We start from the raw sequence: 13,745 nt of genomic DNA, 5'->3' as shown, positions 1-13,745 counted from the left end.
TGTTCAGATTTTCAAAAAACACAAATTCATTAGAAATGCCTTTCTTGACAAGATCTATCACTAAAGATAGAAAAAAAATATCATATTTTGATCAGATTCCAAAAGAAAATGCACCACAAGTTCAGATAAATACTGCATGATCCGTTTCACCTGGAAGCACCACTGACATTCTGAAGCAGTAAGAAAAAAATATGACCTTTCTTTTTAATTACTTAGCAACAAATGTATGTTTGTACCCTCATCTGTGCATGCACGTACGTGTGCATGAGCAAAACAGGTTATGGAGCCACCAGGTGGCGCCTGGCGGCCCAGAGAAACCCTGCAGAGGCCCTGAAAGAAGACTGGAGTGTCTGAACTGACACTGGATAAACTTCATGAAACCTATTTCACTGTCTGTAGTGAAGCTGCTGGGGCATCAGGACACAAAGCAAGACACGGAACTTAGAAGATTAGTTCACAAACAGACCAAATTATCATATTTCTAGCGATAAAATAGGAAACCGCTTGTTAAAGTTGGCTTTAGGTGGAATTAACAATCACGTGTAGGAATAATCTTGTCAACTTACTATCCGTGAAACTGGCGGAACGGCTCCTTATTCCTGATTGGCTGACACATTTTGAAGCCGTTATAAAACATCCAATGAGCGCACACCTGTGACCACAGTGAAATATTAATGCGCCGACCGGAAATCGCAACTCAGCTGCTGCTGGGGGACTATACTACTCGGCGGAGGAGTAAAAGAATTCCCCAGAGCCTCTGTATGCTGTTGATTTAACTTTTTTAAAAAAATGTCAACTGTTTCAACTGTAACTTAAATGTGAAGCCTGAGAAGATTTTGTCTAATTACAAGACATAAGAATATTTAACTTTAGTGAAAGTCAAACTCAAGGGTGACAGAAAAAAACCAACAGAGTGAATTTACATTTGCTTAATTCTTGCTTTAGCTTTTGCTTAATTTAAAAAAAAAAAAAAACTTTTTTGGTGACAATGTTAAAAGCAATATTTTTCCCAACGTTCTCTCAGAAAAAGAATGTTTCCCAAATTTTCTTCAGAAGGCCCTGTGGTTCTTCTAAGCTCCTACTTTGTGTGGTTCTTTAAAGTACTGAAGTACTGGTGGTGTTTTTTGGTGGCAGGTAATAGCATGAAATTACAGTAGCAACTGACTATTTTCCTTATCGATCAATCTACAGATTATTTTCTCAGTTAGTGGAATAAATCATCAGAAAACAGGAAGAAATGCTCACCACAATTCCCCAGATCCCAGGCCGGAATCTTGTAATATGTTGTTCTGTCTAAACCAAGATTCTAAACTCCAAATATTAAAATATTATAATTCAAGATGCAGAAACACTGAGGATTCTTTCATGAACAGCTTGTATAGAAAAGTTCTTCAAATCAGTGTGTCAAATGTATTCAGCGTTTCTTGATTTTTTAGTTTAGATCCATGACTTTAATTTTAGATTTTAGGGGTCTACGTATAACCTGACAGTAACTGATTTTGTCTTTGTGCTCAGCCAATAGGTTGACTGGACTTACTTTGTGTTTTCCTGTAGCTGATATTTGAAAAACTTCACCTGTCTGTGATTAATTGATGCAAAATGAATGTTAATAAATAGCCATCCACTATGTTAATGTGCTTCTTATTCAAACTACGCATTATAATAATCCAATTTTAAAATACTCAAAGAACCATTTAACTTTTTTTAATGATTTTTTAAAATGAACTTTGTTCACAAAATACTTGAAAACAGAAAAAAATATTTTTGCTAAAGTTCTTCAGCGGTGGTGACTGAACAAAACTTTTTTAGTGGTTCTTTGATGCACGTTTGCATTTTTTTTTAAAGACGTAAGTGAAGATTTAAAAATTTTAAAAAACTACTTTTGCTAAATGGTTCTTTGTGGAGCTAAGAATAATTCCTTTATGGCATCAGTGCAGAGAAACATTTTCAGTTCCAGTTAGCACCTCAGTGTAGGCTTAGAGGACCTTTATTGTTAAATGTTCAAATCAAACTCAAACAAAACTTCAGTTGTTAGCCTATAAATTAAGATCTATCTATCTATCTATCTATCTATCTATCTATCTATCTATCTATCTATCTATCTATCTATCTATCTATCTATCTATCTATCTATCTATCTATCTATCTATCTATCTATCTATCTATCTATCTATCTATGATTAAAAGAAGCACATACAGATACAGAACAGTAACTGTCTCGACTGAACCGATGGATGGCGCTATTTATTCCTCTCCCATCCCCACTTCTTTGCTCTTATCAGGTCCCAATCACTGATCTGGGACCTGTTCACTTGTACTGCTCAGTGAGGATTCATTAGGGCTGATTGAGTCGAGAGCAGATGTCAGATCAGCGGGATAACTTTGGGTCTTACAGAAAGAGAAGGTGAGTTACAGTGTCATATTAATGGGGCAGGTGGACGACCTCCTGTATGGACGTTTTACGCAAGATTGGAGCAAAAATGTTAACGGCAGGCCTGCAAGGAGAGAGGATTTCAGTTGAATCCTGCTTGTAAACAGGCTGGGTGGGGGATGTGAAGTATGGATCCTTATCAACAAGAGAGCGAGAGGTGGGGAAGGCTGGGAGAAGGTTGGGGGAGCCATAGATGCCACATGGTTTGAAGAGGAATGACAAAGCTCTGAAGATTCACCAATTACGCACCAGTGTCTTTGCTGTTGGAGAGCCTTTAAAAAAGGATAAAATACCCTCACTATAGTTCATCCTTTAGATCTGGCTTCTTAGAGATAACTTAAGAGGAATAGATTGACCGTTTGAGCCTTTAGTGAGAAGTCTGAGACATGAAACATGAAAAAATGCGCCTTCTCTGAAGCACATTTTGGAGATGATCCGAGCCAGAGCCTGCCAGCAATCCGTGGCTCCACTGGTAACGCGTTTAAAAACAAATCTGCCTGACCCTCACGCCGCTGCAGCTTGTGTTACAGAGTCACTATAAAATATTCATCCATGGAAAATCTCTTTGATTCCAGCCGGTCATTGGGCTTCATGCGCCATGCAGGTTAAAGTCAGCCCAAACATGTAATTCAAACTAGAGCGCATGCAGGCACACTTTGGAGTCCAGCAGTGCTGCTTCCTTCTACATTTGCTCCACCAGAAGGGCCACCGGGAGAAACCGACGTGCCACCTATCAGTCCATTCACGGAGAAAAGGGAGGATGTCCACTTCTTCTCCTACCTCTCCTACAGGTGAGAACATTTTCTCGTTTAAAAAAAAAACCCACCCTGAACTCGTCTATTTAGCTAACTCACCTACATGTCAAACTGCACAACCTGCTTTCCGTTGACCTGAAATGACCGACGTTCAACAACATGACAAAGTGATGGATTGCTTCTTTTATTAAACGCAATAAATAACCTTAAAGATACGACTGCAATGAAGCCTATTGGGGAAAATGAGAGATTATTACAACTAATCTCCTTATAAAGAAATAATTTAAAAAAGAAGAGCTTTAAAACCAACAATTTACACAATTAAACCCCCTCTGAATCGCTGTTTTCAACCTTTAACTTATTGTGAGAAATAATAAACGACCAATAGCGTCGTTTTTCGATCAGGAAATGCATCGATCAGCAGAGCTTGTTATAGGCCTGCATTCACAAAAGCTGACTAAATGATTTAAAAGGGTTAAATGTAGCCATGAAGAAAAGAAAAGGAAAAACATACCGACCGGTGGGATCCCAGCAGGAAAAACAAAAAATATAAAACGAAATAATCAAAAAGGGCGATTTGGTGAGACGCAAGCGGATATTTGGTCCCATTGTGCGCAGTTTTTTTGGCGCACCGGCTTCACAGGCGCTTCTTCTCCAACCTCCCCCCTCTCTGACGTCACCGATATTTCATTCAGATTTTTGCAGCCTGTTTACTGATGCTGAGGGAAACTTTAGGTTCAGGACTCAAACGTGCCCTAAAATGCCACATTTACACCCCCAAAAAGTGGATTCGGGAGCTTTTCTCTCTGTCACTGATGCCTTCTCAAAAGTCAAATGGAAAATTAATGTGCTGAGGTTTAAAATAAGTTTACAGGCTGCTAAAAATGCGTCGGATTGAAAATCGTGCAAAAAGCGCCCATTATACACACACACTAATATCAAATCTGAACATAAACTGTCGGTTTTGTTGCATTTTTAAGCCAAGAAGCGACAAAATGAAGCAGAAAGTTCTTGAAAGTTTTCTGGATTACCTTTGTGGTCGAGTAAAGAGCACATGGCTCTCTGTGAGCTGCTCAGCACATTTTTTCGTTCAGTCTAAATATTTCTTAACGAAATCTGTGAAGGTAAAAGAGGAAAACTTGGAAAGAATAAAAATAATTCCTCTTGTTTTCCAGGGAGAATCAGGAACACCCAAGGATGTGAATGAAACCTCAGCACAGTCAAAAAAATGAGCAATGGTTAGAATAAAAAAAATGGATTAAACGATTGAGCAAAAGATCCCATTTTGCTTTGAAAATATTTAACATGCCAGTCCCTTAAAAACAAAAATAATATCCTTGAATTGGATGACCTGCTTTGCCAGCCCCTGTTTACACTTCTTTGTGGAGGATATATGAAAAAAAGTGAAGGATTGGTAGCTGGAATGCATGAAGTAAACGACAAAAAACAACCCCCTCACCCAAAAAAAGAAAGGAGAAAAGAGAGAGAGGGACTCAATGAACCCTTTGAACTGCATTGACAGCAACACAGGGTAAAGGCAAATTTCCTCTGGGAGCCTACAGGGTGAGGACTGGGGGTTGGGTGGGGTTAGATGGGGTGAGAGAGTACAAAGTCTGCTCAGAAAGTTGGTATTCAAACAACTCGGGAATCTGCATTTGTTTCTGAGGTGCTCATAAAGGTAGATTATTGGTCAAGACAACTAAATGCATGAAAATCAGGCTTCAATTTGCACGACTGCAGTGGTTTTCCTCATAAGAACCAAAAAGTAGGTTTTAAAATCAGGACTCGTACATGTAGAGATAAAGCAAAAATACACAAAACTTAAATAGAAGCTATATTTCGACTGCTTAATGTTCAACAAACCCCAAAACACATTATTTTAAAATTTTCCTTTCTCTTTAAAAAGTTTTTAAGCTACAAGACACTTTTATTTTTACATCTTTTATACACAAAGTTGGTTCTGCTGATTGTGAAAAATTATCTTAGGCTGTGAAAGCACCAAGAACAATAATACGTCATTTCTATCAAAGGTCTAATGCTACCTCAAACCCACTCACCCTGTGCAATACAATCATACCAAGGCGTGCAACACTTTTTTTTAATCATTTGTGACATTTATATAGTATATTTGTAAATAGAGACTGTTTGCACTACCTTTAGGATTTTTTAAGACTTTTATCTTGTGCTGTTTGAGAAGCTCTCCAATCTCATTGTGCACTGTTTAATGACGATAAAGCACATTCTATTCTATTCTATTCTATTCTATTCTATTCTATTCTATTCTATTCTATACTGTCAGTTAATCAAACAAGATTGAACAGAGAAACACTCTCTGAATTCTAGATCTGAATATAATGCAGCTGAAATTCACTCTGCACCAACAGGGTTTGCACAAGTCTGTAATCCACGCTATTTTGTACATCATTTATATCATTTATGATCAAAGTGTATAATATATTCTTCTACATTCTTCTAACTTTACCTTAAATTTGAGCTAAATCTTACTGTAAACTCAATCAAGGAAGCTTACATTTACCATAAATAATTTACACAGCACAACTTTCAAAGGTCATCCAGAAAAATGCATCAAAACAGCTATTGTTTCTCACAAACAGACCAATTTATAGAACCACACGTTCCATAACCTTCTTGCAAAACCTTATGTAAAAGCTCCTATTTTTGTCTGCTCAACTGTCACAAGTGGAAAGGTGGAAAAAAAACATCATTGTGGAGATAAAACATGTCTGAAACAAGTTTATCCTGCAGCGTCAAGGCGGATAAAAGATGGTTAAACTTGTGGAACACAGAATATGAATGAAAAAAAGTCATATTGTCCGTTCATTTTAAAAACAGACAAACTTAGAGTTGTGTTCAAAAATGAAACTTCATATAAAAAGTTGCTCTTTTTTCAGTTACCCCTCCGTTCACTGCTGTAAAGTTTGAAAACAATTCTGATGTATAGCATTAAAATAAAATACATAAGTGTCAAAAGTGGAATTGATCGTAAACCTAACGCTCACTGCAAACAAAAGATGTTCATCTTAGAAAGAGGCTAATTCATAGTCGTGTTGCTAATGAGATTATTATCTTTTTTCCCCCAAAATCTACTAAAAAGATTCTTTTCAGTGTTCATCTTCACAAGTTAAAGTGGAACTAAACTGTTCTGAAGTTAAGTAAGTTTAAAAACTGTGTCGTTCTTTAGTACAAGCATTATTTCTAGCAGGTGTTAAATATAAATCAAAACAACAAATGTAAAGAAGTAGAAGTATTTCCAGTTTATCTCTAAAATCATCTTGTCCACTTTATAGTCATGTTAGAAAATGTTTCTTCAACTTTTGCTGAAGCTTTATGTGAAAAGCTGCTGCTGTTGTAAAACATCCTCCTCTGCACAAATGTACTGAAAAGTTGTAAAGGGATTGATTTGGAGTTGATACAAACTTAGTAAATGCAAATAAACGCAAATGAAGAGCAGAACTATGTGTTGGTGACACCTATGAGACAAACACCGAATGCAAAGAAACAAAGTTGGATTTTCAGTGCAGCTTAAAAACAGGAAAAGCTACTTATGTTGCAAATATGAGAACCTTTGTTGAGTAACCTTTTGCTAAATCTCAAATCAAAAGATGGTCTTTTGCTTTGAAAACTTGGAAAAAAGACTGATGTAAAGTAACAGCATAAAGGCAGCAAAGGGGAGAAAAATTCCACCTCTTTTCAGGAATTCTCTACAGGCAGAAAAGTGAAAAATTGAGCTTGATGTGAAGTTCAGAAACGTTAGAAAACAATCTTCTTATGTTGCATTGAGATTAATAAAAAGGTGGTTAAAATACAACTTTCAGTAGGTGTTGAACATTAAACTATGTCAATGACAAAAGTTGTATTTTGAGTAAACTTTATTAAAGAAGTTTTCTCTTAGAAAGTCTTTAGATATATAGATAGATGCTTTATTAATCCTCCTTTGGGAATTCATACAAATTTCTACAACCAACACGAGTTTGAGATGTTTCTAAATTTTTTTCCCATGAGCTCACTGTGAGTTTAGGTGTCTGAAAATCCCCACTAATCTCCGTTTTACTATTTCAGTCGCTTCTGGAGCCAAACGGGCACATCCCAGCCACCCAGATCTAAATGATTCCCCGTCATTGTCTCACACACGTCACTGAGCTGCACTACTGGGATTTCCACTGACTGGACTCTAATCAGAAAAGTCCTGTCAGGATATGAGTGAGTGGACAACATCTGACACTGGTATCCAATCCTCTGACCCAAACAGTAATTCTGTGGCCACTGCGGAGGCCTCCAACTGCAAGCATCTTCAAAAACAGGCCTTTGCGCGGGGGCTGGGATGGATGGGTTGGGGGCAGGGACAAAGCTTGTGAATTCCGGAGGGTGGGCTCTTCAGCGTTGGTGGGTGGAGATAGGCTTGTTGTCGTTTCATTCCTCCAACGTGTTTTTCCTCTTTCCTCATACTCGGTAATAACCTCTTGAGAAACGTCCCACGAGGGGAGATGGGAGATAAGATGGGAAGTTTCTCAATGAACGTACTATTTTTCAGGCTTGTTGTTATCCATCTGCCCCGAGGCCGTGAGTAACCGCAGCTAGAAAATATATAACCTGACAAAGCAGTAGGACTAAAGGTGGAGTTTTAGCCAATTTTCCCTTTAATGGAATCAATTTTTGATTTTTCTTCTTTTTTTCTGACAGACATTTTTTACAATTAAAGTAAAAAGGAATCAAACTGGCAAAAGCTGACACATTTAAATATAAAAATTCTCTCTCAGAAAGATTGAATAGTCGAAGAAATTATACAGATTTTTTAACAATCATATAAACTTTTCCTAAAACTAAAACAAAATAATCTTTCTCACAAGTTCTGAGTTGCTGCAGAAGAAAAACAGCATTTCAGCTTCAGCTTATAATAGACACTGTGTACATTTTTGTCAGACTTTCTAAAAAAAAATAAAAAATTGACCCATACTCAGAAGACTGATATCCTCATGACAAGTGAGGATCCTGACTGACAGTTTTCAGGTTTGTTTTTCTGGGTTTCCAGTCACATTCCAAAGCTGTGAGTTCAGCTCTCCTCTGGTGCCCACTAGGATGCTTGGAGGTAACTGGCTGGAAGTTAGAACATGAGCTCAAAGACATGTCCAAGCAGGGAAAATGATCATTTACATTTGGTTTATATGTCGTACTTTTAGCTTCAGGTCAGGGGGATTTAGGTTTCTTAGCATGTCTGGTTACTGTTTCTTTAAAAAAGATTTTTTTTTGCATTTAAATGGGATTTAAATCAAACTTTAGAAGAAGAAGAAGAATGTGTTTTATTATCATTATACAGTGTACAATGAGACTGGAAAGCTTATCCTTGAGAAAGTCTTTAAAGGCCTGAAGTTAGATGTGAGGCTGGACAGAGAACGATAGTAGAAAAATTTGTATTTGTGTTTACTTTGCATGCAACGTAGTTAACTTTACAATCATTTAGAATCTAAATCAGAATCAGCTTCACTGGCCAAATGTGTGAACACATGCACGGAATCTGACTCATTTAGCTCTACACAAAATAAAATAAATAAAACACATGCATTTTAAAAAAAGGGCAAAGGTTATGCAAGGAAAATGAGTTTCATTTATGTAATAATGCATGTGTGGATGAATAATAATTTAAAAACAATTTCTGTTTTCTATTCTTAAAGGCAGATTTTGATCATGGAGGCTCTTTGTTTCCTATGTAATATTTTATGTAAGAAGTTTTACTACTGCAGCAGAATATTTGATGTATTGTGACTTTGTGGGTTGAAAACTAACTGAAAAAACTCAATCAGCTAACTCACATGTCATTCAATATGTATACGTCTTCCTCTTAGAATAGTTCTATGAAACTCCATAACACATATAGCTGCATTTCCACATTATAATGCTGTAATTAAAAAAAATCTGATCTGCTGGTCTACCAGTGCTGTGCCTTTAGGTGTTTGCTTTTGTTTCCAATTACTTGAATCATTTTCCCTCTTTTGTTTTGTTGTGTTTTCCCCTGTTGCCAAGGCCACCCAATTATCCCACAGGGTTCATTAAAAATGTAATTTAATCCCATCCAATCATCTAATCTAATCTCGGTGCATAATAGCCCTTATGTAGCCACACCACAGCAGCCCTTTTATCATACAGCACCTCACAACAAAACACTGGATCTCTCGCAGCACATGTTTCACTGGGGTCGAGCCCACGCCGAATGTAGGTTATGGGATGGATTTATATTCGCAAAACTAAGAACTGCCGGGGGAGGGTTGCGATTGCGATTCCAACCCCCTTTTCTTCTCCTCAGTCTTCTTCTTCTTCTTGTCTTGGAATCGCTGAAATTAGTAGCAAGAAAGCATGTAATTGACAAAGTCACGTGTTCTCACTACGGGAACGGGCACAGCCAGCTCACGAGCGAATGAGAGCGAAGGAGAGAGAGAGAGAGAGCGAGAGAGAGAGAGAGGCAGCGAGGGAGAGAGAGGGGGAGAGAGCAGTACAGAGGTGGTGAGAGTGAGGAAGGGATTGAAGGGAAGAGAGAAAGACATGACAAAAATATCAAAAGGCAGAAAGCACGCCGTACCATGCGAGCTCAATTGGTGACCGATGGGATCGAGGATGTCGGATTAATGGTGACTACCGCAGCCCGTTTTCGCAGAGGAAGCTTCTCTATTGCAACTTGGGCGCAGAGGGTCCGCGGGGAAACATGGCCGAAGGTTATTCTGCAATTATGTTTTTTTTCCTCCACTCATTTTCTCCTCTTTAGTTTTATTTTCTCTTCCTCTCCTTCTCTTTTTTCATACATATATCTGTTCGCGCGAGAAAAAAAGGGGGAAGGAGGAGAGGCAAGGTGCAACGTGATTATTGTTCCAAAAAAAATGAACCGCCCCTGCCGAGCAATTCTAAAAAACATGTTTCGCTGCAATGTTGTGGAGCGTATGTGGGTTTCTGTAGCCGCCGGTTTTTAAAGCAAAAAAAAAATAAAATAAAATAAAAAAAAAAAAAGCTGGAGAGCGTGAGGAACCATGTGTACACCTGCCCCCTTTTCCTTTTTTCTTTGCAACTCCACAAGCAGCAGATGCAAGAAAAAATCCTCCACAAGTCCCAGCGACTGAGCATGCCTGTGCACGAATCATCTGTCATGGAACAACTTTTCTTTTTTGGAAGGGAGGAGAGATAGAGAGAGAGAGAAAGGGGGAGAAGAAGAAGAAGAAGAAATGCCTTGATAGGAGCAAGGGGGGGTCACAGCAAAAGCATGATGTCGATAATGGTAGTGTAGGAAATTTCTACCGGCCCTGAACTTCACATGAGCCTGAGCAAGTGGAGGGGATTCCCCCCATGCTTCTTGGAAAGAAGTTCATTTTTACGCAACTGGTCCCATTAAACTTCTATAAACCGGCGTGCGAGTCATGCTGCTTTTGTGTGTCTGAGCCATAAGAGAAACTAAAACAATCACTTCTTCCTTCTTGTGTCCCACGCTTGTTTGTTTTTTATTTTCCCTCCAGGAGGGCCGGGTAAAGGTGGCGGAGAAGACCCCGCCAAGTCCACCGAGCAGGAGGACCGGACTCGACCTCAGATCCTGTCGGGATCGGGCTTCTGCAAGTGGTTCAACGTCCGGATGGGCTTTGGATTTATCTCAATGACCAACAGCGAAGGGAGCCCCGTCGACCCGCCTCTGGATGTTTTCGTCCACCAAGTAAGTTGCCCTTGCCTCCCCTCAACAACAACAACAAAAATTAAAAAACAACAACAACACAGAGGAGCAAACATCTGCTTTGTGATGGTTTGTTTGTGTTCTTCTTGGTGCGCGATGGATGGTGGGTTGAAAAGATGAGTTTTTATTTCACTCCACTGTGTGATCCGGATGTTTTGCATCGGCCAATGTGTTACTGTGGATCACACGCTGTCCACGGGGCTTGAAAGGAAACGAAAAAAACACGTTTAAGTTTCCTCTCCGAGCCACATGCGTCCAGGTTTCCCCTCCCTCGCTTCCCTCTCTGCACTGTGAAGGGAAGAAATGTCGTGTGGCCGCGACACGGTTAGTTTCACACTTGGCCCTGTAATGGACAGCCCGGCTTGCTTTGAGATCCAGCCAGCTAGCGTGTCCGAAAAGCAAGAGGGAAACCTCACACACATGGGGTCACGATCTTGCAAACGCTCTTTGCTGTTTGTCTGATGTATTTCGTCACATGGAAACACATCCTTTCTGCTCACCGGTGACGTGAAGCCAGGGCCTGTTTTCCACCGCATGTGGGGCTACTGTTGATTTATTGTGCATGGAGTTCATTTCAGAGGCCTTGTTTTCGACTCATTCTACCCCAAACAAAGAGTTGTAGAGTCCTCCCTTCTCTCTAGCTCCTCGTTCCTCCTGTTAAATCGCCTCTCTCTCGTTTTTTACGGTCCTATAAAGTCACTTTAAGATACTCGCTGAGGAAAGGCGTTTTTTCGCCATTTCATTTGACACCACCTCCGCTAGAGGTGTCCTTATTGTGGATGTTGTGCACAACTGGTGGTGGTGGTGATTGGGGGGGAGTAGCTGTAGTAGGGATCACGTGTTAGCAGGGATGTGTTTTTGAATGAGAAAAGGTGGATTCATTGATTATTTATCAGATACATTATTGACAAATGTGGACTATGGTTTCACATAGGCATTTGTGTCCTTTGCGCAACTTAAACACTTGGAGATTTTGCAACATAAAGCTTTCAATTGTTGGGTTCTCTGTTCAAAATTTAATTTAAGTTTTGTGTTCAGGGCTATTAGAGGACATATTTTGTTAACTGGTGCTATATAAATAACAGTGAAATGAATTTAAGCTGCATCTCAGTTTGAAAACAGAAAGTGGGATCACATTTTGTCATGGTTTAGTGAAGGAAAAAAATATGTTTTTCAATGTGTTTTGTTCCTGTAATCTACACCAGTAGGACAAACTGCATTTAGGAAATTAGATCTTGCTGAGTTAAGCTGCATTCCTCTTATTTATTCTTTGTTATTATTTTTCAAAAGTATATCTTGAATTGTTCTCAGTGTGATTTTTAAAGGTGTACATTATCCATTAAGGTACACAATGATAAAATTAGTTTTTTAGTATAGTTAGCTCAGTTGTACTGCTGGTGGAAAAATCTATGGGAGTTAAAATGCCTAATTTAAATTCTGCAGTGAACTTAGTGATAAAAGATTCATATTTTGCATGAATAATGTTTAAGCAATGTATTGACCTTTGCTCCACATAACTCTATAGTCATGGCATGAATGAAATAACACATATTTGCTTTTTTGTTCGCCTTTATAAATGCATGCGGGTACAGTTGTTGACGTGCAAGTGCTGCTGTGAATATCTAAAACAGGCTCAGGAAAGTGCACCTCTGCAGCACTATGTTAGCAGTTCCTGATTGATACTTTCACACTGTGACTCATTGATTGACTGCACCGCATCTATCCATAAACTCCATTCTCCTGCCTTTCCTGCTGGCCAGAGATGGTTTGGAAGTGGTTCAGGCCAGGAGAGTCTGCTGTGGGAAACAGCCCTAAGAGCTGAGCAGAAGTCCAATAAACAGTGTCTGTCTCAGCAGTTTGTAACCTACAGGACAGTATGGGCTCAGGGTTTATATTGTCGCATGCTGCAGGAAGGTTTTATAGATCTGTGATGCTCGAAGGCTCAGAATGCTGATAATAGAGGTGTAGAGATAAAAATGGTTGCAAGTGGTAGCTGTCAGATCTGCTATGTAACATTTTTCTCTAGACCAGTTAGAGGTGCATTTTTACATACCTCAAATGTGCAAATTGTCCTTCACTTGCCTTATAGGTAAATTAACGAGCACATAATGAAGCATATGCTCACAGTTGCATATTTCCCTCTCAGTGTTTCCAGCTATATGTTTACAATAATCCAACTGTCATCCTTCACAAAGGAGAAGACTGTGCATTCACAAGCAGAGTGTCATATTGAATGCAAAACACCCCATTCATTTGCAAGAATCTGCATTCATCCATACAGTCTCATTAAATCAGCCACTCATTTTCCTCCTCTTATTTTCCCTCCCTGTCAGTCTCTCTGCTAGCAGCCCAAAGCCCTTTAGATGTACTGATGCTACATCCAGGTGTAAGAGAAATGTGCAGATTTGGGAATAATAGATTCAAATCTGGAAGATTCATGTTGCTACATTCTCTGAAATGTACATTTTGTGAAAAGCCTGGAATTAGGAATATTACTGTTAACATTTCAGATCAGTGGTATGCTAACAAGCAGACACACCAAAGGAACAGACTGTTACTGTGCAAGCTGTTGAAAGAGAGGGTTTGGCTTGACACAGAGGTCATGCAATATTTTTTGCATTTATGGTAAAAGGTTAGCTCTCAGTAAGTATGGAAAAAAAGGGAAAGATTGCAGATTTATTGCTGCACAACTCTGACCCTATATGCACAAAAAAAAAAGACTGAGGTAAGAACGATGGGGAGGGGAAGAGTGAGCATGAGGACAGGAGGAAGGGGGAAGAGAGAGGAGGAGTTCCCCTACGAGAGTGAAAGAGGAGGGATGTGGGAAAAATAAGCG

The 13,745-nt window shown here is 39.1% G+C and overlaps 1 protein-coding gene across 1 annotated transcript in view; it reads left to right on the top strand.

The window, feature by feature from the left end:
* Positions 1-9,660: 9,660 nt before the first annotated feature.
* lin28b (lin-28 homolog B (C. elegans)) overlaps positions 9,661-13,745 on the top strand; it is a 22,714-nt gene continuing 18,629 nt past the window's right edge. Inside the window, exons 1-2 of the mRNA XM_035946730.2 lie at positions 9,661-9,911; positions 10,701-10,891. Of these exons, the coding sequence (XP_035802623.1) occupies positions 9,902-9,911; positions 10,701-10,891 (201 nt within the window). The 5' untranslated portion in view covers positions 9,661-9,901. The remainder of the gene's footprint in view (positions 9,912-10,700; positions 10,892-13,745) is intronic.

This window comes from Amphiprion ocellaris, chromosome 12 (assembly GCF_022539595.1).
Source record: "Amphiprion ocellaris isolate individual 3 ecotype Okinawa chromosome 12, ASM2253959v1, whole genome shotgun sequence".
Classification (NCBI taxonomy): domain Eukaryota; kingdom Metazoa; phylum Chordata; class Actinopteri; family Pomacentridae; genus Amphiprion; species Amphiprion ocellaris.
The sequence above is the reverse complement of the archived record's forward strand: the minus strand, read 5'-3'. Positions and strand labels throughout refer to the sequence as shown.